This window comes from Amblyomma americanum, chromosome 3, assembly GCF_052857255.1.
Source record: "Amblyomma americanum isolate KBUSLIRL-KWMA chromosome 3, ASM5285725v1, whole genome shotgun sequence".
NCBI classification, from domain to species: Eukaryota; Metazoa; Arthropoda; class Arachnida; order Ixodida; family Ixodidae; genus Amblyomma; species Amblyomma americanum.
The window spans coordinates 226,393,650-226,421,215 of record NC_135499.1 but is presented as its reverse complement, the minus strand read 5'-3'; the positions used below and the strand labels follow the sequence as shown (position 1 = coordinate 226,421,215).

Here is a 27,566-nt window from a genome sequence, read left to right as displayed (position 1 = left end):
TGTACGCATTGTCTGTCAGCCACTCAAATAAAAGTGGAAATCGCTATTCGAAGAGAGCCCAGCCTCCTGATGAATTCAGGCGGCCCCAGTGATTTTCCTGGGCATGTTCATAATACTTGCCGCACAGGGGCCTGTGACTAGTGCACAGTGGAGGCACTAGTGAGGTGTTGTTAAAGTCTAGCTGCGACACCGGTGCCTAATCACAGAGGTGAGTGCCGCGCCGACCTGCTGACACCTCAGGAAGACCTCCTCCACCCAGATGGTAGGTACAGGGGCGAGCGAGGGCGCGTGCACGCTGCCTGAGGGAGGCAGGAAATGTGAACGCCGTTATAACTAAAGGTTTATGACGCAATAATGGATATAACGAAAAAATTGCGACTCTTCTTTGAAGCTCGGTGAACACGGGCTATAACGAAGGTACGGCTATGAAGTAATTTCTGGGCCCCTTCAATTTCGTTACAACCAGGTTCAAATGTATATGAGTTAGTACGGGGTCTGTCGAGAGGGAGAGGAGTAGAGGTATTTATGTTGCACGGGAAAAAAACATCAGCTCTGAGAATTTGCATACTTGTGTTAGCCCGAAGCCAGTAAATAAATATGGGCACCGGGAATGGGCGGAAAGCAGCGTGTGTGAATTGGACAACCTGAAGGGTACTACAGACTTTATTTAGATGCTAGAGTGCTTCTCGAGAATCAGTGAAAATAGTAACTTGGCGATTAGGAGGGCTGCCAGTTAAAGATGTAATGACATCTAGTACTTCTTGCTATTCCAAGCCAAGGTAAGAGACAGTACCAATGCTGTAAGCTTTGCAGTCGTTGAGGCAAGGGTGCATTGGGTTAACGAAGACAGTAGAGTTGGCTGAAGTGGTTAGAGCGACATCTGTGTAAAGAAGGCAGCTGTCAGGTAACGGACAAGAAGATGCTGAAAACGGAGGTAAGTCAACTTCCTTATTATGACGAGTTGGCTTGTTTGTTGTGAGCTGACAATGTCCCAAGGAGGTGGTTGAGGTTGTAACTCGGAAGGAGGGACGGAGCAGATCTTTTCGGATTCTGTTGATCTCATTTTGGATTATTATTTCTGACAGGACATTTAGTTAGACATACTCCCTGAGCAAAGAAATAGGAGCCGCCCAAGGGAGTCAGGTGAAGACTCGCATGGCCTCGTGGCTCAGGACTTTGACGGTAGACCATTGTCTTTGGATAAGGCGTTGAAATTGAGCTTGATAGGATAGCCGAGGTTGGAAGATGGCCCGAGCAAGTCTTTGAGCGGTATCCGACCAGGCACTGCCAGAGCAGGCGGGCTATACGGCACACGAGGACAGATGAGTAGGCAAGAACAACTGGCAGCCATGTCGTGCCGGTTCCCAAGTTATTGACGTGAGGTCCCAAGACAATGGTATGGTCCACATTCGCAAGCGTGACAGACCGACTTGCGGCAGGACGGCTAGCGGCAGACGGCGGCCACCTTCTGTTCTTAGAGGGTGCTAAACAAGAGTGGCCTGGGTGTCCGAGTGCTCGGGGAGTTAGCCGCTGGTGTGCTCGCAAGAACGCCAAACTTGGATGGCAATGTTATTCAGGTGGTGTTCTCAAGAATGCGCACTGCACGATAAAGTCAACCTTGTGGAGTTTAGTGTGGGACCTTTCATGAGACGGGGTTGAGGGGACGTGGTATAGATACCGCTTTCAGTTTTTTAGTGTGAAAAAGGACCAAATGTATGGCCATTTTGTCTTGTCGTCCCGTAACTTGTGCCTCCCCTACTTCTTTTATTTTTTTGCCTGTGAGCGGTCTCGTGGAGTGGCGGAATCCTCGGCGTGCAATGAGGCCCCTTTTATAGACGGCGGAAATCAGGTGGGCGCGTTACAAGTTTGAGCGCGTGGGAGGGAGCAAGGAGTGCAGAGGCGTTTTCAGAGGCCCCGGACCGAGTGGAATGCACGAGTTTATAGTTGTTCGCGAGGGAGGATGAAGACCTTTGCTCCTAGAGCGCGTTCTGTCTTGGAGAAGGTGGGGAGGGGGGTAGCGGAGCTCAGCAGCAGCCTGGCATATTGCCCTGGTCGATGGGTGGCGGCTTCCGGTGCGCGAAATGCCAGGGTTCGCGCTCGGCGGCGGCGGCGGCAAGGGGGTCCGCGAAGAAAGCGGAGGGGGCGCTGGCCGCGTCCGCCATCGATCCGGCCGGGGGCGTTCGTCGCCGTCGTAGCCGCAACCTCGGTGCCGGGGCACCGGTGCGCGGAAGGCCGCCCCCCTGCGGAAAGGCCTCGACACGGATCCCCCGAGCAGCAGCCCGGCCCTAGCATGCGGCCGACCCTGACGCTGCATCCACCAGCCGCGTTGCCGAGTGCTGCATCGCGACTACTGCCAAGGACGCGCCGTTGCAGCCACCAGCGGGGATGCACGAGGAGGAGTGCGGCGCCGCTGCGACCACGAGCGGCACGTCGTGCGACGCGAGGATGCGGCGAGACGGCGACTCCGGGGATGCGTGGTTGCGTGAGGAGGACGACGACGGGGCGACGCGACTCCCGGGCCGGCCGTCGTGTGACGTGTCGCGTGACGCGGTCCATCCTGCTCCGGCGCTTCCCGATCGACCGGCGGCCGACGTGACGGGCGAGCGACGTCAGCGGCGCATGCGTTGCTGCGAGCCGGCGGCGGTGGCCGATCGCGGCGGCTCGCCGTCGGGTCACGAGGCCGGGGCCGCCGCCGCGGCTGGTCGCAGGGCCATGCCGAGCGGCATCATGAAGCCGCTCGTGGTGCTCGCCTTCCCGGGCATGTACCTCGTCTACAAGATCAGCGAGTTCAAGCGCCAGCAGCAGGAGCACAACCGGCGCAAGGTCACCGAGCGAGAGCTGGCCCACCTCAACCACAAGATCGTGAGTGGCCCCCTGTGTCATACGCGCGAGCACGCGCTGACGAGTCGGCGGCGGCCGTCAGTGGCGCGGTGCCCTTTACAGTCGTGTCTCTTCCTTGAGCGGCTGCGTGCTGTCCGCTGGGCATGTCATGTGGTCACGAAGATTCTTGGGCGGATCTGCGTGTCGTCTTGTTTCTCGAAAGTCGGTCGGCGATGCCCTCATCGATGGGCCTGGCGGCTGTTCAGTGTACAGCTGAGCAGCCGAAAACAACACCTTCGTAGCCACTGGCTAAAAATTTGCATAATTAGCGTCAGTTTGACTCGAGTCTAGAATAATAACGTTTGTTTCCATAGCCGTCCGAAACGTGAAGAGTGCGAAGCGTACTACACTCGCAGTTCTGTGGCTAAAGTGACAAGGTCAATTACGCTGCTTTGTAAACAAGGCCAGGATGAATTATGAACGTCGATATACGAAACGCAGCATGAGACATGACGGGGGTCCTTGGTGGTTCCCTAAACGAACTGCCTAGGTTCGGTACGGCTCGCGAGACGGACGAATGGCGGCAACGGTATGTGTCAGTGGTGGCACCAACCCTCCTCGGAGCAACAACAAAGGCGCCGCCGATCTCCGGCCCCTACTCCTGTGCGGCGTCGGCACGAAACGTGTTCAGTAGCTGCATGAATGACGCTAAGGAACGAAAAACAGTCTAATTGAAACAAGGACAAGGCAATACGGGAGAAATGTCAGTTTTCTATTTTTTTCGTGTACTGTTTAATTGCGCTGTTTTTGTTAGATTTTACGACGAACCGGCTAGAACTCATCGGTATTTTGCTCAAATGAGCCGATAGTGTTCATGGCGCCTTTGTCATTCCTGAGGTGAGGTGATTTGACACAAACTCTCTTTGAAGCCGCCATCGGACTAAAAATGGGCCACAAGGTGGACCTACGCCATGTTTCCACAAGAGGAGCCACTCAGTGCTTCACCCTTGGCCTTTACGGCCAGCCGAAAGAGCTAAGCTCCGACGCTCGGGGCCACCGGATGAGCCTCGTCCTTGGCCCATTCATCGCACGAGATCCCTCGCTTCCTCACCGGGAGCGCTCTTCATCCGCTCTCCTTTGTGCCCGAGCACGTGCGATGAAAAGGCGACCGAGGAGAGCAGTTTGCAGTGGGCGCCGTGATAGCGGGCTGGCCCTTATGAACCGCTCGCGGCTCTGGAAGTTCGCACATAAAGCGACCGCACGGGAGGCGGTCGCAGTGATTGCACATTCGAGCGAGCGCGCTCGGACGCCTTCATTTCCTTCGCCTCGCGCAAACCGCCTAGACATCCCCGTCGTTCGCTGATGGTAGGATATGCCTACCTTTTACTGTTTTGCGCAGCACAGTTTTAACTGCGGAGATAACTTCACGGCCGGTTCTCTTGGTCGTAAGGTCGTAAGGATATGGAAGCCCTACTAGGCCTGTGGGCGTAAGGATTTTGGCGCTGAAAATGATGTCAAGCTCAGAGCAGGAAGCTGTCATAAGCTGACCCAACGGTGCCGTCTCCTGTGTCTCTCCCGTGTTTCCGTATTCTTGTGCGCTTACTTTTTCATCAATATGAGCAACCAACAGGCCTACGAAAGAGCCCTGTTGGTCATCTCCAGCTGCACAGTAACCGCATAGTAATCACACAGTAGCAGCTGCATAGTGGTAGCGATTTTATTTCATTTTTCCTTTTGCGCCCGTCAGCCGAACAGCGACTACTCTGGCAGACAATTGGCACGGAGAACGCGTTACGAGCGAAGACGAATCATTGGGCTACGGCGAAACACGGCGAGGCAGCTCGATCTTGACGAAGGACATCGAGTCTCACTTATTGACGCGCACCAGCTTTGTTTACTCCGTTCGGACGATTCACATCAGCGAGGCGGCGCCGTGAACGTATAGAACCAGTCCCCCCCCCCCCCTTACTCTCCCTCCCCGCCTCCTCTCGTCACGGCTGGCACCGCTTTCCTCCCCGCACCAGCGTCGGGAATAAAGAGCGACGTCCCAGATGTCACTGATGCCCGTCGTCAGGCAACCGTTACGCGTGCGGAAAGTCCCGTTCGCATGGCATTGACGCGGGCTAAATATGGAAAGGCGGCGGCAGAGGGAATGCCCGCGCGAGGCTTCTGTGCAGCCACCGCCCCCGGCACGGCGACGTGGGAGGAGCCCCTGATCTTGTGGGGTCGCTCCCTTTCCTTTCCCCGCTGTCTCTGTAGGCACGCTGCCAGCCTGCCCCAATGCGGCCGCTCATTTTCATTTTCGTCGCTCGTGCCGTGGCTCCCAAGAGCGCTGGGGAATAGCGAGAAATAAGGTTAGGGTTCAGAAGGCCTTGAGAGAGGCGGGGGCAATATGGGAGGCGAAGTTAGCTGTTTTACAAGCTGTTAAGCACATTTTTCGGAGCCTTAAAACCGATATTAGGCGCCCCTCTCCACCTTGCTGTTGCGTCTCCTGGCTGTGCAGAGAGGCGGTGTTGGAGACACTGAGCAGAACACGCTGATGAAATGGCCCATGCTCAGGCAGCGTGGATAGCACGTCGCGGATGTGGAATAAGCCGAGCTCTTTGTTACGTATGTTTTTCTCGTCTTTTTATTTTTTTATTGACTTCGCTTGCTTACTACAATTTTCATTTTTGAGCAGTGGGTTCTCGTCTCTGACATAATTGATATTTGAGGTTAGATGCAAATTGCGAAGAAGGTAACTCACTTTTCATGATGGGCTTCGCTACTAGCCCGGTTCCAAAGAGATATGTCTATGCTCGATCTTTATACGCCTCCCTTTAGGTATGAACGCCGGGACCAGTATTCCAGATTGGACCGTGTTAAACGTGACACGACGGCAAGGAGCACGACAAGCAACTCTTGATGCCGTGCGTGTTGTTGTCGTGTGGCACTGCAACATAAATAAGCGTGCATTACAAAGTCTTGCAGTCTTTGCCCCAGAGACAAAATATGTCTAACTACAGACATCGACGTTTAAGTTAAGTAATACAACTACCCTGCTCTAGATTAATCAGCGTGAAAATCGTCCTGACGGTTAGCATCACTGTTGTTCATCGCTGACTTTTGTAAACGAGCATTCGCGAATGAAAATTTTGTGTAAAATTTTGTGTGAGAAGGAAGGTCAAAAGCAGTGAGGCGGTGGTGAGGAGCACTGTCGAAAGGCAGAGAAACAAAGATGCCCGGGCTATGGGAGATCGGGTCAGCAGAGGACCACAAGCGTAAAAGCTACCAACGAGAAAGTAAAATAGTATTACAGGAAAATGAAGGCGTGGAGGACAACTAAAAAAGAAAAGACATTGTAGAACTGAGCTTACCGGCTTAGCTCATTAATTAGCGAAAGCTGGTTGAATAAGCGACGTTTCTGGTAGGTAAGGCCGGTCTGGCGCATGCATGCAACAAGGAAAGTAGGGCTGGCACAAGCATATTCATTGACATTTTATGCAGACGACGAGCCAACCCGACACACAAATGGCTACTTGGCTTTGCTTTTATGTTTCGCACAAGTTTAGCTGCTTGGTTTCGCTTCTCTTTTCGGGTATGTTTAGCTACTTGGTTTTGGCCTGTTTGTTTCGAGCACGTTGTGGTACTTGGCTTAACCTCTTTGTTTCAAACTAGTTTTGCCACTTGGCTTCGCCGCTTTATGAGTTAGCACCACCGCTAGCGGTGCGGTCTTGCGTTTTCAGCTAAGATTTCAACACGCTTTCGACTTTCCCGTCGGTATTAAGAATATCCATTTCCGCCGGCATGACGAAACTACTACACGGCGAACACTTTTCGCGAACATCCGTCGCGGTATCCGCTTTGTTTCTCGTTGACGCGGCACTGAACTTCATTGCTAACTCCGAAATGGCCTGTATAAAGCTCTGCAACTTTCACTGTAAAATGAAGAGTAGCTGCTTGCAGGACGGCCTGAAAAACACGCACGCAAACAGGCCACACTCCCTTTCTTTTACGTCTCCGCCGAAGCGTGCTTTGCCACATTAACACAATGCTTGTAAAGAACGCATCTTTACAAGCGCGAACAGTGCAACGTTTTAATTTTGCATGCAGTGTGTTGAAGGGAAAGTTGCACGTTCCGGCCCTTCGCTTTGAAGCCCACTTCTCGTGCGACCGATGGGTGCTCCGATAATGGGAACAAGCGGGTATACTTACACGCTCGTTCTCGCCCCCCCCCCCCCCCCCCCTTCTCGCGCCCGGGAGGCGGCGGTTGTGCAGATTGCGGATGGGTTCGCTCTTTGCGTTTCGTTTATCTCACGTCGAGCGCTGGAACGCGGAACGTTGTGACGGTATTTGAGGTTATTGTTAACAGCGACTGCAATTAGCCGCGGTGGGGACAAGCTCGAGCTGCAAGATGAAAAAAAAAACAATTGGGGACGCTGGAGAGGCGAGGAGACGGGGTGGGGGTATGCGATGAACGCAACAACAGTAAATGAGCAAACTTGTAGCTAGCACCGAGTGAGTCACGACAGCGCACGAGCGACCGCGGTCGTCTGAAGAGACAGAGGAGAAGAGAGAACTAGAGAGCGCCTAGCCCGATAAGCGCGGACAAAGGGAAGAAACAATGAAAGAGCGAAATGGCGACACAGCTTTTTGCGCACGCAAAACGAGAACGCTTGGGCAGAGTTTGTTCTCGGTAGGAGCACAATGTCATGCACGTAACGGTATGGTAGTTGTTTTTCCTTTAAGCTTTAAATCGTCGACTGCAGACAATGGGCGCCTGTGCTCTCTTTTTGCTAGTGATATATGGTGCGCGGCTTTTGCCGGGTGATAACTTGTTTGGGTTGCTTCAACGCAGTTGAAAGATAAAGCGGAAAACTTTATGGCGAGAGAAGACCCTCCCGGGAACCTTACTTTTTGTTCACTTTTTTTGGGGAAGCGGGTGGTTTGTGGAACACAATGCCACATGGCCTGATATTCTTGCATCCAGTTACTGCAGTTGGTTGTTAGCAGTTGTAATGACCGCTCTTCATAACAGCCGCTGAGCATGACCTTTAATTATCACGGCGGTGCTCTCTTTGCAAGTTTTTTGGCGGTTTTATTGATTTGACCGTGGTCTTTGACTGTTTGAATACCTTCAGCACGTTCGAAGTCTTTTGGGCGCCTGCAGTTGATTATAACAATTCAAAGGCTTTCACTGGGGCGTGCGTGAGAGTACCTGAGAAGCGCGGGCTGCAATCATGTTCTGTAAAAAAACAAAAACATGTCGACCGCTCTAATTTCATTCTCTGGACTTATCTCAAAATGCCTCACTTGATCGACGCCCACGCATATCATGTTTGTGTGCTAACACATGAGTAGTATTGCGAGGAGAAAAGTTCTTACTGGTATTAAAAAGACAGCATACCCAACAGACTTAACTGTTAAATCAATGGTCTTTCAAGTCGCTGCACATGATCAAGCGCGTTTACGCGCTTACTTCAACACTCCAGCAACATTTGACACGAATAGTCAAAGCATTTAAAAGTAAGAAAAAGAGGAAATTATTAAAACATAAATTATTGAGTTTTGATGAAAAAAAAACATTTTGCATGAATAAAAAAATGTTTCGTGTAACTTAAAACTTGGCCCACAAATGTTACGCGGTGCATGAAAGTATCGTGGAGGTGAATCTGTGACACACTGAACTCCCTCTTTGCAATCCCGACATTGCCAGCTGGTGAGGTAGTGCAGCAGCCTCAGTGCCTCGTGGTAGCACCGACGCGAAAAATCTGCGCCCACTGTTTCTCATGAGGAGCGTTTTTAAAGGGCTGGCACTTTGCACGGAGCTGTCGTAACCCGCTCGTTTCCCTTGAGCCGCATTCGAGGCAGTCAGCGCATCGCTGCAGCGGCAGTCACATGCCCTGAACAGCGATCTGCTGCGCCGCAAAGAAGACCGTAATGTGGAGGGGGAAAGAGGAGGGGGCGTGGCAGCATGGCGTGACGGAGCCGTGGCGTGTCCGTGGCTCATCGGCTGGGGGTCTCCTCGCATCAGGCGCCGACGCTGTCAGTTCCGTCGCCGGAGGTCACGACAGGGCGAGCACGAAACACGGAGAAGACTCGCACACACGCCGACGCTGGCCTCCCGGGAAGTGATTCTTCTGCCGGGGCATCGTTCTCGCTAGCCGCGGTCGGACCAAGATGCGACGTCGTCGCGACAGCTGTGTTGCGGCTTATCCTTCGCGGTGCCGCTGACGCACGACCTCTCCCCCTTCCGTCCTATACTTCTATCCACGATATATTTTTCTCGTCACTGATCCGGCAAGGCCGTCGTAGCGTGGCTGGACAGCGTGCGTGTGTGGAAAGGGAGCTCAGGCCTGTCTCGCGTCCCAGTTCTGCCGGCAAAGCGAACACGTCGGCCGGATTTTGGTTGCATCCTGCGGCGCTTATGGGAGGGCGAAGATGGGATTCTGACAGCAGGTATACGGGGTTGTGCAGCAGAAGCATCGCGTCTTTGTGCTAGATGGGCGACCGCTGTACGAAGCTGAATTCTGAAAAAAAAAAATGAGGAATTTCAAAAATTGAAGTTTGCGTGTTTTGTTCGTGCGTTCCCTCTCGTGCAGTGAGTAGTGCATCCCTGTTTCTCAGAGTAACTAATTCCTTACGTGTTCTGTTTATTGTGAGACTTGTTTTGCACTCATTAAAGTCGGTGCCCGCAGTCTATCATAAATGATGCTTTGAATGCACTTTCCTCAATTCGTTTTCTTAATTTAAGATGCTAGCAATGTCAGTTCACAAGGCTTCACGTTTAATTCGGTTTTATTTATATTCAGTAAGAAATGCCCTTTGAAAATTCCGCAGTCGTGTAAGTAAAAAAACTGAAAGAAGCGGCAGGAAATTACCTTGAGCTATTCAGCGCAAAAATTAACGAGCCACTCGTTTTCATAGCATAGAAAAGGAACCAGCGAAAATAGACGCAAGACAAGAACAAAGGAGGCACACACCACAACGCTGTAAAGGACTGCAAATGTTCTCCTAGTTTTCACATTGCCAGCATTATCGGGCGGGGGAAATCTAAACGTGAGCGTGAGCTATTGGAGGCATTCATGATCAGAAAGAATAAGCAGAAATGCGTCAGCGAGCCGTCTGTGATTATCACTGAAAAGGAGTACAAGTTTTTATCGTTATAGTAGGCATGTCATCATGTGGTGCGCGAAGTGTATTGTCTGTAGGGTGGGTGCGCAGGCAGGAAATTCCTTTAAAATGAGCGATTTTCATCGCAATACACCAGTTGTAAGTCCAGCGTTGTGGTGTGTGCCTCCTTTGTTCTTCTATTTTCGCTGGTTCCTTTTCTATGCAATATGAACCAACTAGCCCAGCAGTTTGCACTACTGAACCACTCGTTTTCCTACTTGCTATTGAATGAAGTCTTTTACAAAAGCACTTGTTTTAAAAGAAGCTAAGCTTTCATTTTTTTGCCTTAAATCTCTGTTCTTGTTCTTTAGTCGATCTAAGTGCTCTGGCCGTAGCAGTAATAGGCGGACGCTGTAAAAGCGTGGAAGTACAGCGGTTCCGAAACCAGATAACGGGCCGGAAACTGTCGGACAGCTGTCGCAAGAGGCAGGGCTGCAGATTGTTCTGCACTTCCTAAAGCACTCGGGCGCTCCCATCAGACGAGCGAACACTCGAAAACGGGAAGCAACTGCGCGGCGCAATTCGTTCTTGGCAAAATCGTGTAATAGAGGCGTATAATGCCTCTTTCTTTTATTTTGCTAGGCAGTGTTGTAAAAGGATTCATCCTGAAAATAAGGTACAAAAGACAAGGGTAGACTTCAACATAAATCCTTTCTCGCTTCCTCCCGTCCCCACCATTATGAACTTCACGGGCAAATCCGAATGAAGATGTTTTCTTTAAAGCGTGCTTTGCAGTAAGAACAGTGTGTTTGCCGAGAGTGCACCTTACAGGCGTAAATGGCGCGGCATTTTACTCTGCACACAAATGCAGCTCGGGATCATGCGTCAGAATGTACCAACTGGCTCAACTCTCCGCTTGGATACAGTTCCGGATAAGAGGCTGGCACTGCTATTCTCATAAATTTGTATGCTCTTGTTTGTGCGTAATTGTCTTCTTAGACAATACTGTGAACCATAAATGTAACATTTCCCGCTAAGGTAAAGTTTCGTGCAAAGATGACTATCGAATGTACACGTTGCGTTAGGACAGCCCACATGGCCATAGACGAGCTCTTCACGCCTGCATTGTCACTCGCCGGTATACACATAAGAGACCGATCACACCACATGCACTGAGCGTGAGCTTTGTTTCTGCGATGGCCGTGATGGCTGCAGTTCTCACCAGCTGGTATTGTTGGGCTTATGGCTACAGAGGTTCGACAGCAGAGTCTAACCACACTGTACTTTATAACTGAAGACATCAGCTAACGTCATTCCTCTAGACGCACTTTGCATAGAGATTTCTGAAAGAGATGTTTGAATAAAAAATTGTAAAGACATTTTAAACTTATTACTTTGCGGCAGTTTAATCAGAGAACGAGCCGTCAAAGTAAATTAAAAAATTTTACATGAAATTTCAATCTCCATAGGAAGGTTTTGATAATATCACAACTATACCGTTGTTTGCATTCGAACCAATTGTCGCTTTGCGTTTCCAACAGCACAGTTAGTTTGAGCCGTGTAACTGTATAGAACCCGATATTTGACGAAAATACAGACAGCAACCAGCTTTTCGTAGTTCTGGCTCAAAAATTCATTGTACATCGTCATGCTTTCGCTTTCTTTACACAAAATATGGAAGACACTCAGTGGTTCGTGTAGACTCGAGAAGTTTTTCTGCATGGCCGCTGTAAATCGAAGCCTACAGGTGTATTTCAGCTTGTTTCTGTTTACCTGCACTATACGATTATACTCGTGTGAAGGAAAGCAAATGCTTTTATTGCTAAGGGCCTACAAAAACGCTAGAAACATGTGATAATTTGTGAAGGGAAATGCTTCAAGAAACTAGAAAGAATGGCTCGTCGAGAACTGGTCGGTATAACATAACGATCTTTCCGGCTGCACTTCATTTTTTCCCTCTCTGTGATTGGCTTCTATGAAGCTTCACCCCCCACCACTGCTGGGCTTTTGCCACTGACGAAGAGAGAAGCTGGGGCGTGATGTCACTTGTGCCACTAACAAAATAGGGTAAAAAAATTAAAATGAAATCGTTATATTGAAATCTGTTCCGCTCTCCTTCTGATGTCAACACCCTCACCAATATCATTTTCCTCTTGACACATCTGTCTCGATACTGGCCGGTTGCGATTTCTTCTGCCGTTCGACGATCCAATGATGTTTCATTCTAACGGAGAATCTGAGGAGTAAAATTTGGCGAAAATAAAATTTTCACGGAGTTCCTAAAAATTTTTAATTTCCTCACTTTTTGAAAATTGACAGAGCATAATTTCAAGCTGCTGCCGGAAAAACTAGCCTCAAAAAAGGAAACTTGGGTGCTACCTGAGGAAATTTTCGGTTACGGCACACAACATCAATGCGACGACCTATCCTTCTTGCTTGCCACGCAAACTTTTTTATCCGTTTCTATGCTTTGCTGATCTTTAACTGCTCTGAAATTTTTCACACTCCTTTCTCTAGGTATTGTCACATCATTAATGACAACGAAGAGCAAAGAGAACATCGAATCAAAAAGAAGGAAGTCTACGTCGTGGCTTGGGGTAAAACTAAGCATGAAATGACTTCAAATTGCTTAACTACTGGCTTTTAACTGCACTCATTTTGATTCCGTTGCATTGTGACTAGTGCAGCGAAGTCTTGTTTTTAATGCCTGAGCATTAAAAGGGAGATGTCGCGGATAATGTAGCGGATGAGTAAACAGAGTAAAGCCCTAGGCGAAAGCCTAAGAATGAAGCCCTGTGCACCGAATTGTGAGCAAACTGTCCACCGTGGCAGGTGGCAGTTAAATTAATGATTGGTCGCAAGAGGTTGCCCGGCAAGACCAACCTGGGTCCCATAAGTTCCACCGGTGGCAACACCTGCAATCACAGGACAGTGGCGCATCGCTTAAACCGCTGAACCTCTGCGCCAGGAGTGGCATTAGGACCACCAGGGATCTATGAGTGTAGAGAATGACTGCTGTCGCTGCTTTAAAAGAAGACGACGAGTACGATGAGGCAAAAACAATAAATGAAAAAAAAATTAAAAAGAAATCAGTATGTGGTCAATGAGCGTAGTTCGTAACGACGACCACCTACGCATTTCAGTCGTGTCGCCCTAACGAGCGCCATTGAGTTTTTTTTTTTTATGAATGATGGTAGGTGAGGTATTGTTGAAACTTTTCAGCAACTCTACAAAACTGGAGGTCGGACGAGTGTTCACGAGACCTTTGCTGAAAGCTTGCCCTCTCCGACTATAAATATTTACCGATCTTACCTCTGTTGCACGGAGCACCGCTGGTCCCGGTAGATGCCTTTTCCTCCCATAATAGGAAAACCTGTTTTAGTATAATTTAGTGCGGGGCTCTACAACAATCTTTTTTTTCTTTTTGTGGAGGCTCTAAAAACCATCACCACTAAAGAGCGTGGATATTACCACGCTTTCTCCCATCTAAGCTCTGAGCCAGAAATTACTAAGAGTGCTGCGGGTGTTTCGAACCTTATAGACCAACAAATTTTCTTCAACTATTACTTCAACACGAAACCGTTCATTACACCCTTAGCGATTAAGTTCCAAGGCACATCAGCTCCAGTTCGCTTCTCCACGGGGCCTAAATTGTTCGCGCGGTTCAGCTAGTTCCATTCTTGGCTACTTGTATACGCATCAACCCATTAGCACTGCTGCCAAGGTTTTGGAGCCTAGAGGCAACGCGACGCACGTCGTCGAGCAGCAACTAGTTTTCCTCGTGTCAATGATTTCGCTGTAGCGCGTCCGCAGCGCGGCTCCGCTTGGCCAACTTCGAGCGCGAATGAGAGCCGTTGTCCTCGCCGCCTCTGAGTGGCTGCGTCTGCCGCAGCGACTGGCCCTGTTCGCAGAGGCGGTCCCCCGTTACGGTCGACGCGCATGACTCACGGCCGGGACACTGTCACGCAGCGGTTGCGTGGCGGGTCAGTTAAAGATGGAACACGATGACGTGTTCGCGCGTGTAAGTCCAAGCTTTCCTGCAGTGCGCGCGGCCCTGTTGACTGGGCGTTCAATGACCGTTTGTTGACGGAAAGCGCGCGTACGCATTGTGTGTGGCAGGACGCGCAGTGCGCGTGTTATTTCATTTATTCAACATCCCGCCGATAACATACCGAGAGCATAGCAGACGTGCAAAGAAGAATTTGTCTCATTTATCGCGTCATACACGCTGAGAATCTTTCTTACTTTATTTCTCTCTCTCTCTCTCTCTCTCTCTCTCTCTCTCTCTCTCTCTCTCTCTATTTCTTTCTTTCCCTCTCTATTTCTTTCTTTCTTTAAACAAGCTCTGCTCTCATTACGACTTGTGTAGCCATGCGGGCGCAATCATATCGCATTTTGTTGCTGTAATTTTGAATTCCTGCTTCAGCGTTCTTTCTTCGTTGAACGAGGAAGATGTCGTTGGAAGTCGTTGCCGAGGAAGATGCATATCTGGAGTGCTGAATAAGAGGTGACCGCAAAGGCGTCCTTGTAGGCATCCGTGAGGGTGCGATCTACTCTCCAGGCATTTTATTCATATAACTATGTGCTTCGGAGGCACATTCAAAGTGTGGAGAGCAGACAAAGAAAAGGCACGGAGGTTGACCGGTCACAGGTCCGGTTAAGCGCCTATATATGTCGAAAGGGGGAGATTAAAGCATGAAGAGCCCATATGCGTATAGGTATGGGAAAATTGCCATTGAAACAGAGCATGAAACGGGGAGGAGGAACGGGAAAAAAACTTTATTTCAAACAAAAGCGAAGCCCTGAGGAGTGAATGATCTCGAGCGCGCCTACTGAATTCCCGGTCGGTCCGGACAGCAGCTTGTAAAGGGTGGTTAGTGCAGCCTCACTGCTTGCGTGCGGAGACCCCGAGGTAGTTTTGTTCTACCGTGTGGAGTTGTTTTTGAAACATGCCGGTATCGGAGGATTTCGGGTAAACATTAACTAACATCCGTCCTCTCGGGTGTCATTACCGACGTTCGCGTTGCCGATGACCCCCTAGTGGCCGGAAACTCATTCTGGAATAATACAAGGTTTCATATTATGTCCCGAAAAGTTGTTAATGGCACTACTGATGCCTGCTTGGCTGTCCGATGAAAGCGTAATGATGTTTTGGCAGCCAACGGAATGGTCGATCGGTACAGCTTAGCGGTGCGCCATTGCCCGTCTCAATGGCTGTTGGAGATTGCGCACCATCATACTACTTGTTCACGCGAAGCATAACACGCGATGTATGGCGTCCCTTTTTTATGTTGGGTCCTTCTTATTTGTTGTGATCAAACGTTCGGCGTGAGCCCAGCGGGTTACGATTGATGATTTTTGGAGCTCCTTGGCGTCTGTTCTTGAAGCGTCTTAAAAAAAATAAAAGAGGCAGATAACCAGCCCAGGCGCCGAGCAAGAAAATCAAGTAAGTCTAAATACTAAAGTAAAGCAAAGAGAAAATTAGAATTACAAGATAGTAAAGGAAAGCGCGTCAATTACAAAAAAAGGAAGATAAAAAGCGTTGCACGCACGAAAAATAAAAGAGTAAACCTATGCGGCTCTCAAGTTCTGTTGATCCGAAAAAGTTCGAGAAGAGCCTATGAGTTCTGTCCTGGCGAGTCACTCAGAGAGAAACTTTCAGTAGGATAACGTGTGGAAGGTGAGCAGATGCAAAGCGTTTAGGTTGCAATTGTCGGTGTCACCGCTTGATAGCAGCCTTCAGTTTTTTTTTTTTCTGTTCCGCTAGTAAGTGCCTTATGTTGCGAATGTTTAGAAGGCTTGGGAGTGAAACGAGCTCCAGTGTACTTTGGTATTTTTAAGGCAACCATGTACATGTGTCCGGTAACCTTGGCATGTGTACGTATGTAAATAAAATTTTTGCTAACCATGATAATTTCTCATGTCACAGCACATGATCGCGTCGGTTTGGTTATTTATATAAGGCATACTTAATGCCGTAAATGGCATTCACTCTGTGAATATTTGTGTTAGGTAACTTGTGCGCTTGGAAAACTTTCATTTGTATATGCTTTGGAATTCTGTTCGTTAAGTGAACAGAAGTTGTCTCTCTTACTACGTTAAGCGAAAGGCCGCGGCCCCTAGTCACTGAACTCCCCTCTGTAATTCCGTAGTTATCTTTCTGCACCACCTTTACAAGTGGCCTGGGACACGCACTCACTGAGAAATGGGGGCACGTATTGGTTAGCTTGTAGATTTCTTCCAGTTTGCGTGAAGGCGTCAATTTTTTTTTCGATTTTCAGCATTCACATATTTACGCGGTTGTCCTTCCTTGCGCACCTTACGTTTTCCTGCAGCAAGAAACCAAAGACTGCGTTTTGTACCGCATCTGAGATTGCTTACATGGGCCCGCTCTTTGTTCAATCCATTTTCTTGTATCCCTGGTACGCCTCACTTTCGCCCTGGGCACTACGACGAGTTCAACATTTTCTTAAAAGCACTCGGCCCAGAACTTTTCCTGACCTTCCGGATACTGTCAACTTTAGTTTCGTAATATTTAGGTCTGACTCATTCTTTGTTAAAGGCAAGCAAGTGCAAATAAAAAAAGACGAAACGGGTTTACGTATTTTGACAAGAGTTTTAGCGAAAGCTTTAAAGGGAAGAGGTCACAGGGGTCCCCTATGTGTAAAAGGGTTTAACGAGACTCACGTGACCAATTCAATAGGTCATGGGGCTCATTTGACCAGATGACAAAATCATCACGTGACTTTTTAACGGCGTTAAAGAAGTGACCGGGTCACGTGGGGATGACGTCCTTCCACGCGGACGGCATGATCTCCGCGCAACAAGCCTTTCTGAGCCGACGCCGTTATCAAAGCTCGGGCAGCCTGAAGCGAACCTTGTCAGAAGTCATTGCCACTCGGCACACCTCACGCTTAGCCAAAACAGGCCTGTTTAGAATGCTCGCCGTCCGGGGCCGCATGCAGCCGGAGCGCAGTAAAACCCGGGAGGTGCTCGGATGGCACCCGCGGCTCCCAATGTTCGTCGGAAGAAACCGCACTCGCGAAGATGACGGGTGTAAAAACCGAGCTCGGCCGAAGGAGATACACGCGAGCCGGGGATATACAAGACACGCTGGGAGATCGATACCCGTAGCGACGTTAAAGGTCGCGGGTGCCGACGTGCGCTTCGCACTAACGACAGGCCCGCACCATCGGGCACCCTTCGGCGCGAGATACGGCGGCGGAAATGAAGCAGCGGCGGCAGGCGCTGGCTGTAATCACGCAGAAAGGTGGGCGGGAGAGATCGAGAGCGCGAGCACGTGTATAGAGCTGGTGCTGAAAGCCTTGGATTCGAGGCCCTCGCCTCGCCCGTGAGGCCCTTTTCCTATCTCGGCTCGGAGGGCGGCTGCGGTGATGAAGCGAAGGCGTACATCGCGACGATAACGCGTTGTGGTAGTTTCTGCCGAGAGATAACGGAAGCGTAGCTGGCTCGCCGCTCTGTTTGTGGTGCGTGAGTAGGGCTGAACTGGGGGGACCTGCTTTTGTAGCAGCGGCGCTCTGAGAGGATCATTGGTGCAGGAAGGTGTTTTACAGCGTAGAGGGGAAGATAAATCTCATATACGCCTTTCATATTGTAAGGCCGACTTAATATCAAGGTTCCATGCCGGACTAAAGGCTTGTGTACTGTGCGATGCCAGTGCACGTTAAAGAATCCAAGGTGGTGGAAATTTCTGAAGCCCACCACTACGGCGTCCCTCAAAGCCTGAGACGCTTTAGGACATTAAACCCCTTAAAAAAAATACCGAACTGAACAAAGGCGCTTGCGTGCAAGACGATTTTCAGGCGGTTCAGGTGTCCAACGATATATGAGACAGATACTGCGCCATTTCCTTTCCCTCCAAAACCAATTAAAAAGAAATTAAAAAAAGGCTTGGTTCACATAGTACTCACGTCCCTTGAAATGTTTCCCCAAGGAAACTACACGTATTTTTCTTTGAAGTGCCCAAGGTTTGACTAAGGGCCTTTTTTTACCTTGCGTGCGCACACCCAACCTGCGAGCACATTCGCGATATTACGTGGCTGAATGTCGGCATCAAGAAGCAGATGGCATGTCCTGTAGTGTTTACTTTAAACGTTTCAAGCAATGTAATTTCGCTTCATCACGACTTATCCGGCCAGAAGTGCCGTACCATGAAATTGTTCTTTTCTTGTGATGCCGGCAAATAATACGCGATTTCATGAACCAAGCTTCAAGAAACCCTTCGTTCAACTATCTGTGTAATCCTAGCGGTGGGCAGTCTTTTTGCACTTTTCTAACTTTCTCTGCGTGCTCTGAAACTCGGAGGGGGTTATAAAAATATATGTCTTTCATGAACACAGTGTCTTGCCATCAACCACTTTCTAAATATTAATCACGAGTATAAGATGAACCACTTGATTTATGCCCGCGGAGAGCGCACAACAAAAGAAGAGAGGGGAGGGCGTGGCACTAGCATTTTGTGCGTGGTTCTGTTGTAGCTTGAGTCCTCTTCATTGATATGAAAAGCTCTATGACACTGTAACAGCAGCACGCGAACTTAGCAGGCTGTCATATTTGGTTCTAATTAGTGACATGCATTTCTCTTCTCCGCACTCCTCACCATTATGCGCTCTTCATGCAGGTAAGACACTGCACTTAACCATTCAGCGTCTTGTAGCATTACCCGTTGATGCATCTTAGCCCAAATTCAAAAGCCATTTATTTTTATTATAACTTTGTGCGCCTATCTCCTTCCGTCTTTCCGTCCTTATTTCCCTTCCCAACACGGAGTAACATGTCAGGGAATTTTTCATGGCGGCAAAAATTTCTGCTTTTAAATAAAAGGATTTCTCTCGCTCTCTGTTTCAGACCCTCTCAGTTTACTTACCTTAGCAGCTTAACTACCGTCATTAGAATACCTATTCACTTGCCTACAGTAATACTGTAATCTACTTTCCAACGACATTCAAGCATCGAGGCGAGTTGAAAACATGCGACCTTCATTTCAATATCCACAGCGCTGAAATATTCATAAGGTGTCTTTTATGGCGATGCTCATGCACTCTTGCTTCCATGCGCACGTTTTGCTATGAAATTAAACATGCATAAAAGATTTTGTTCGTTCAGATCCCGTACACGCATTTTTTATGGAAGGCAGAGGCATTTGAAACATATCCTGATATCTAGCCTTGCACAAGGAGCGCACGTCCCCAAGAGAGAGAGCGTTGTTTTCAACAGCGCCAGAAAGCACCGCCCTTGAGGCGTCGCTGCGAAACAGGGAGACAGTTTGTCATTCTTTGCCCTTATCATCTGTCCAGAACTATTCGCTGTCACGAAAACTGTATCGCAGCCTGCAACACCGACGAATTTCTCTGTCATTCATCATTCCACTCGCGTCGTCTGCGCGGGACCGCCTTCCGCCCGTTACTTCACTAATCTCCCGTCACGACAATCTTTAATTCGTTTTTCTTTCATCTATATTTCTGTTGAATGATTAGTTTTTGTTGATTTATTATTTTGTTGACTCCCCCAGCTTATCGCTTCTTAAAAAAACAAGCGGCAAGCGTGGCTCCATAAATTATGTAAACCGTTTATTTCATCGAACATTTTTGTTGCATTAACTTACAAATAAACGGCATCTTGTTAAAGAATCCTTTTTTCATGTGGACTTAGTCGCTTTTTATTCTGGGTCCTTCAAGTTGCCCTGCCTCCTATTTTAACCGCAGGCTGTTCGCTTATTTTTGCCAGGTTTTCGTTAATTACGTTTCTGTTGTGTTCTTCTGTGTTGAAGTAAAATATCTGCACTCGAGCAAGAGACTCAACGGTTGCACAATTTCCAGCACTGCTAACTTGTTGGCCTGTTATCTTCCTGAGAGCTCTTTCTACTTGCTCTATTTACCACATTCTACAGCCTGCACCATGCCCGTTAAGACGCACACTAAAATGTATATATCCCTTTTCGTGTTCCCTCTCTCAGTCCTTTTCTGCATTACGATGACTTTTTTTCTCTTTTTGCTTTTCCCTGTTCGTTCTTGTCCTGCACTGTGCCGGAATAGGCGCACCGTATGATGCTTATTTTAATTTTTGGTTTTCCCCATGACGTCAGTGACAGTGCCACGCGAACAAGGAACATGACCTCTAAGTCAGGGATTCTTGGATACCAATTTTAATCTTGAGGCAACTGTGGAATATCGTAAAGTACTGTTGTAGAGATATTGAAAGTAATGGTTCATTTTTACGATGCGTACCAAAATCTTTCTTTTAAAGTTTGTCCATCGGTGGCACTGAGTGGTTAAGACCGCAATAAAAAAAAATAGGTAACGTTCCTGACGAAAGCAAAAGTGCTAATAGAACTCCAGATATTTTTACTGTTGTAGTGAAATCTTACGATACACGTAAAATCGCGTTTCATTGAGAAATGCGCTTGTTCAAAATTTCTAGGTATGATTTCTTGAGATGTTCATTCTACTAACTTTAGATCTTGTGATAGGGAAGTTTTAGTACGGTTGTCAATACAAAATGATGTACTCGTTTCAGGGTTTCAGGAAATAAGGGTGCAATGTGGTATTGGTCACAACATTTAGCGATCTTGATCCGGCTATGCATAATCGCTTTTGTACCAACCAAAATTGCTTAACGACAATGCACCGCGTAGATGCTCAGGAAACTTAGCTCCACGGCCAATTCCTTGCCGCTATCAAAATATAAACGCTGCTTTTTGCGTGCATGGATCATCAGGAGCGATGATATGCAGTTTTTTAGCATTTTTTCCCGCCGTTAGAATACAGTTGAGGCAAGAAAACTCGTAAACCAATTATGGGTGATAATAAATTGCAACCAAAATTATCGAAAGGTATTCGAGACAATTAGAGGCCTTGGTCCTGTATCGGACAATGCACGCTTCTTGCCGTTATTGATGACGACGGCGCACTCCTGTGTCGCAAAATATCGCCCGCACCACTACTGCTTATAGTAAGCGCACACGTTGGTAGTGGTGGCAAGGGCATTGAACTAAACTTGATTATACGCGCCTAATGTTTTTCGCAACTGCCTCGAAAGCGCAGAACTGCTCCGTGCATAACTGCACAGCAAAGTTGATGGAAGAGTTTTCAGGGAACACTGTGAAAGCATCAGAGAAAACCGCACAACCTACCCTCTATACCGCACATCGCTCAGCAAAATCGCGCACACATCCTCCGCAAAGTTCAGACTGACATTCTTCTCACCCCACTAATACTCTGCAACATCGGATTGTGCGACGCAGGTCACTGTCCCAACTGTCTGCAGGTCAGAGTAGATACAGAACACGTCCTAATAAGGGAGTGATTACTCAGTGGCATCCACCCAAGCACAGCAATACGGTGAAAACTATGCACCTTCCACGGAAATTTCGTAGTTAAAAAAAAATCTTCCTGGTCCGGGGTTTCGAAATCGGGACCACCGCTCAACTGGAGCAGTCGCTCTACCATCTGATCTATCCGGGACGGCTAACATATGGTAACGCGAGAGCGAATTGACCAATAACACGAAGTGGGAACAGTGCTGACCAAACTTTTAGGGGGAATCCCACAAGGTGGAGTAGATTTGTATTAGGGAGTGATAATTACACATTGGCATCCACCGAAGCATAGCCGTATGACTACGCTTGGGTGGATCTACGCCACCTCTGGGGACTTCTCCGAAGGATTTGGTCAGAACGCGTCCCGTACTAACGTTACTTTGACATTAATTTCCCTGAATTTTCTCACCATTTCCCTTTCCCGAGGAGTGATTTCTCTTACTCGGTGTCGGCAGATGACCAGCAAGCATTCCTTTTCAGTGGGAGTTTTTTTTTCCTCCTCCTCCTCTCGGGAAAATAAAACTGGGTCTGCTCTCTCATGCAGAGTGTAATGCGGGGGTGCAGTCAGCACTTAATTCTCGCATCACTGCATCCCGCGTGAAAAATGCAGCCGTTTTCAAGATTGTCGTCGTGCATCTTCTTCCCAATAGTGTGCTCGCTGCCTTCGTGTTGTTTTCTTTTCGAGGAGACCGCTTCAGGTGACACCCACCGCCACTCTCGTTGACAGGTGGCGCTTCTGTCAAAGGTCACCAGTCGAACCAGCGGGGCAAGGTGAAGTGGAGAGGAGGGTTTCTGCGCCTTCGATCAGGAGTCGTTTGACGTCACACCCATCCCCCCGGACGGAATCAATAGCAGTGCCCGGCTCTGCTTAGGAGTGGAGGGAGCGAAGAGGGGAGGGGACGCAGCTGCCGGGGCTGTCTTCGAGGACGCACTAGCAGTGTGGTCTCACTTCGGCTGGGCCCTCTGAATGTCCAGTACGCCGTCTCTTTCGGTGGCTGAGTGAAGCGCGCGTGGCCTCTTAGATGGTATCGGAGGACAGTTGGATTGCAGTGATTGGCACATACTCATGCGTGGCAAAACAAAAAAAAAAGGGGGGGGGGGAATTACTGAATGGCATTATTGGCCTAGACAGATCCAGTGTTGATGTAATGATGTAAGCATGACGTACAGTCGCGAGTAAAAAAGGTTAGCACTAGCGACCTGTCACAAGAGCGGCAGAAAGCAACGCTGGGCGCTGCGGTTACGAACACGCCGATAACAATAGTTCCAGGCGTATTCGCAAAGCACGGCGCCTAGCCAGCCGCACGAGGCGATTTTCGCCGCTCCGGTGACGTCATTGTTCTAATCTTTTTTACTCGCGACTGCACAATCCGGAAAGGCTTAGTGCATTTAGGACGACTCATAGATGGTGGCACTCGGGTATTGGCCAGGTTTATTGGCTGTTGAGCATGCCCCCATCTTCACTGGCTCTGTTCATTGGGCTGGCTTTCCTTGTCTTCCTTGGTTTTCTTTGGTGAGTACAGGTGAATAGCCACCTCTGCCTCCGGATTCTTGGCCGATCCCCCAGTGTGCGTATGTGCCATCTTTTGAAAGGCTAACAACAACGCACGGTAGAGCGGGTTGAGTGTGCGCCGATGGCAGGCTGGTCTAAACTATTTGCAACGAAAGCTGCTCTCTTTGTGTCGGCGCTGATTCGAATCCCGCTCGGGGCTGCTGGCAACTATGACGAAAAAATATTTTCTTTTTTCTGCTGCCTATCATATCACGGAAACGTTGAGGATGTTTCGAATAAGTTCGGCTTCACGTACTTCATATTGCTCAGGTTTGGCCTCATGTTCTCTTCGGGTTCGGATGATGTTCGCCAAAGTTCACCTAGAATGGGAACTAAAAGCATTTCGTACTTAACGCTGCCTCGGACGAAAAGTAATCGAAGCTGTGCAAAGGGGCAAGGTCAACTTCACGCGCCCAGCGCCAAACGGTCAGCTTCCATTCGGGGACACTCACCATCCACACGTTCCGCACGGAACCACAGCATGACACCAGGGTGGGAAGCCACGCCGGCTCTCTTCAGCCACCAGATGACGTCTCCTGCATGGGGCGCTATCTTCATATCCACCGTGAAAGCACGTGGAACACTAAGGGAACACCCGTAACCTGACATGCATTTATCAAAATTTATCGCCCATATCGACGGTCGACCTCGCACGAGAGATCTGCACGGGCACAAAGCCCACAGAAAACACTCCGAGTTATGCCATGCTAGATAGCAACGAGCGCTATAGTCGCAAAGTCATTCTGCGTGCTTGCATATTTTAATGGGTCCCTGCGGAAAATCAAAAACATTTTCTTGTGAGGAAGTGATTTAGATTTGTGACAAAGGAGTAAATGCATTATTTTATAATTAGGGTTTAATGGACGCTCTCGTTATTTAAACGAGGGCGGAATAATAAAAAAAATGAATCGCGTGAAAACGCAGGGACCAAGTTGCAAGTCGCACTGTGCTACTTTCGCCACCTGTGCCAGTGCTGGAACTAGCGCCGGTGTACCTGAGTGCACCCTAGTGTCCCTCCAATTCAGTCCCTACACCGTGAAGCGCGACAACCGAGATCAGGCACTCTGTCGGGTCGATTGTCGGGGAAGCTTCGAAGACCGATCGACGGTGGCACGATGTTTGAAGCAATCTTCGTAAAACGTATTGCTTGCTATCGGAGCTGGAAAGATGAGCCATCTCTCTGGACGCCATCGGCGCAAACAACCACCCTGTCTTGTTCATAATGTGTGGGCGTCCACGCACATCCGGCGTGACGGGCCTTAGCAGACGACTGAAAGCAAGCACTCGTTCTTGTCAAGCTCTCTTCTTTCCTTGTTTCTTCTTTTTCGTTTGTGCCCCCCCCCCCCCCCCTCCTTTACTTACGTGGCCTCCTCCTCTCTATGCCTGACTATTTCCTTGTTACAGGTAGGGACAAGTTACAAGACATGAACTTGCAAGAAAGTTTGTGCCTCGTCTCATCATAGCTGCCTGTCTCTTTCTTCTGCAGTCTCTCGCGAAGGCATTTGTTTTTGATACAAACAAGTTTACCGAGAATATGCGTGCAAACACCGTTTTCCGCGCCAGTGGTCATCGACGGTATCAGCAAAGATATTGCATTAAGACAGGTCATTACATGCTTTACGCCAACGCAAAGGCATTGTTTTTAAAATGACCCGTTCTTTCATTTCCGGCTTCTGTGCAGGACAAGCTGCTCACAAAGTTAGAAGAGCATGAGCCAGAGCTGGCTACGAGCCAAGAAGAAGAGGTAAGTCGCACTGAACCATAATTTTCAAAAAGACCAGCGAGGTATGCCACCGATAGCACGGTCGTAATGGGCTGCACAAGTATCATGGGCTAGCGGATGACGGCTGCAATTAACCATTAAGAATGGTCGATAAATATTTTAAAAAATGTTTTTATGCTCTCCACAGCGAGGGCAAGGCCCCTTTTTTATTGTTCGCTGATCGTAAAGTATGTCTTTGACGTAGAAGCCTGTTATACCTATTTTAGCAAGGGCAGGGACATTTTTAATTCATTTTGTTCGTTCCATCATACCCTGTCATTGGCGTAGAGTGGGCTGGGCGATTTCATTTCTTTTTTAAACGCTTTCACTAATGATTGTCTTTGAAGCAGATTGGTGCGGTTAGAAGCTCTCCTCTTTTCACCTCATTTTACTCCCTATCACTGAGGCGCACCCGTGTTGCACTAGCGGTGCGGAAAGAGACCTATTATTTTTCCGGTCTCGACCTACAATCTGTCCTTGATGCGACTGAAGAAAACTGACTAAAATGCCTCTGCCTGAACAACTGGTGCATCGCAGATTTAATCGGATTGTAAAATAACAAAGCATATAAGAGATGGTAATGGGGAGCTTAGTGCATCAAAAGGTGACAGTAAATTAAAAGAGAAAAATACTTGAAGTTATCGTACAGCCAGGAGAGCGCTTCTAGTATTTTCTCTACTCATTTATAATTCCTATCGAGTGTATTAAGCGCCCATTGCCATCTCCAGGGCCATTTAAACCATTTTACAGTTTAATCAAACCTGCGATACATCAGTGATTAAGGCAGAGGCACTCCATTCTTCTTAGACCACCTGAGACTACTAAATGTTCACTTGTGACACCCGCTCTACTTTTGTAGTGCGGGCCTTTTCTTCATTCGGTCTCATTCTACCGTCTGTCTGCTTGTCACAATCTAAGCAACTGTAGCTTCGTAGAGCTCCAGCACTTTAATTGCGCAGCAGTATGCCTTTGAGCATCGGTGTTCTCCTTCTGAAAGTCGCAAGAACAATTGGGCAGTACGTTATGTATAAACGCAGCTCTGCTTTCGTCTCTATCGTGGCGCGCAAGAGAGCGCAAGGGGTTGATCCTTAGTCGTAACGCCGAAGGACGGCAAGTTTATCCGATAAAGGCAAAGGTTGTACGTTAGGCCACTGCTAGGTGCGCGCCTAGCAGCTAATGTGTATGCACTGGGCGTCACTGCTGTCCCACCCTGTCTTTCGCAGTGCGTGGTGTGCGTGAGTGCCAAGGCGAGCATGCAGACGTTCCCGTGCGGCCACCGCGTGGTGTGCCGCAAGTGCTTCGTCAAGACCATCCAGGTGGCCGTGTCGCAGCGCGTGCTGCCGCTGCGATGCGTCATCTGTCGCACCAAGATCGTGCGCCTCAAACACTCATCGACCGGCCACGCCACGCCCGTGACACCGGGTGCACGGGCCCTGCTGGCACCCTGCGAGGCGCTTGGTCAAGGCAGGGCGTCCAATCCTTGGCCGCAGGACCTTCGTGGCCCCGTGGAACCGCTGCCTGCCAGCCACTACCGGCATAGTGCCGAGGCGTGCCGCTTCCACCGGCACAGGAGCAACTCCTCGCTCGCTTCGTCTGCCGCCTCCAGCAGCTCCGTCGGCCGGCTGGCTTCCCCACCGCGGACCACTTCCAGCAGCTCCGTCGGGCGCCTGTCCTCTCCGACTTGGGGCGGATCCATCGGGCGCCGGGCGTCTCCTCCACCGAGCAATTCGGTGGCATCGAGCCCGACCTCGAGCTGCCCCACGAGTCCGGAGGAGCCTCCCGACGTGCCCCGAGGGCGCCGCAGTGGGTTCACACGAGCAGTCGTGCACCCTCCTCCCCCCGTCCGCTCGCCCACGCAGCCGCCAAAGACCACTTGTCCGCCACCACCCGTTCCAGCACGGAGCCCCAGTTGTCCGGCGGGCACACCGGAGTCCAGGACGACGACGCCTGCCCCCGGGGCGAAAGAGAGCGTCCCTCCTCCACAGGCCAAGCTTACGTCTCCACCCAGGCCTCCTCCCCCCTCGGCCCAATCGTGCGCGCCACCGAAAGACAAGGCCCTCTGCCCGGCGGCGCTGTCCAGCGTGGTGCTGGCCCCGCCGCCCGGCGAGGCGCGCGGTCGTCGCCAGCACCGGGTGAGCCCCGCCGCGACGCTGCTGCCACTCACAGCGCGGCCTCCGCCGCCCAAGCCGCGTCCTCCGTCGCGCTTCGAGAAGTTCCGCGACCTGCACGTGCGGCGGCCCACGCTGCTGCTGCCCATCCCGGAGAAAGAAGAGCCGGAGGCGATGCTCGAGGCTGCGTTCTGCCGCGTCGCGCCGGGCGCATCCGACCTGCTGGTCAGCGCCTCGTCGCCCAAGATCGTGCTCCAGGACAGGGCGCCCCTGCTGCAGCCGGACTCGCCCGACCGCCGCCGGACGTCGCTTCGCAGCCAGCTGCGCTCCAAGATGGCGGGCTTCCCCAGCCTGCTGGGCTCGCCGCTGCGGGCGCTGCGAGCGGGCGCACGTCACCGGCGCGTGCCAGACATCAACTAGACGGCTTTCTCCGCCGACGGAGACTTGACTGCCCAGAGACGAGGACCTCCTCGCGAAGGCGGCCCCTTCGCGATGGAGGTCCCCGAGGCCAGTCGCGGCCCCCCAACAGAGGGCGGCGACGACCCTTCAAAGTATCCCGCGGCCCCCGCTCAACAAGAGCCGCCACTCGCGCCATCCACGGCAGCCCGGGTTGCACAACACCAGGGACCGGAGCTGCCCGCGGGGTCCTGCGGATGAGCACAACGAAACCGAGGCGACGCCCGGCCGGCAGCGAGCAAGAGCTGTCCCACGACAAGAACGTGCCAAAGAGGGGCCCCCCCTCCCCCGGTGTCTGTACATAGGCAATCTCCTCCCGTAGTCTTCCCACAGAGTCGTCGTCCACCCGAGTTCAGTATTGAGTGTCGTGCAGCCGAGGCCACGGCGGCCGACCGCGCCGGCGCTGCTCTGAGGCCGCGGGGAAGGCGACGTGCACCG

General features: G+C 50.1%; 1 protein-coding gene across 1 annotated transcript; it reads left to right on the top strand.

Moving 5' to 3' along the window:
* The first annotated feature begins 2,100 nt into the window (after window positions 1-2,100).
* LOC144123661 (uncharacterized) lies at window positions 2,101-27,560 on the top strand. Its single transcript, XM_077656456.1, has 3 exons — window positions 2,101-2,862; window positions 24,484-24,546; window positions 25,788-27,560. The coding sequence occupies exons 1-3, from the start codon at window positions 2,386-2,388 to the stop codon at window positions 27,090-27,092; spliced, it is 1,845 nt and encodes a 614-aa protein (XP_077512582.1). The 5' UTR covers window positions 2,101-2,385; the 3' UTR covers window positions 27,093-27,560.
* The last annotated feature ends 6 nt before the right edge of the window (window positions 27,561-27,566 follow it).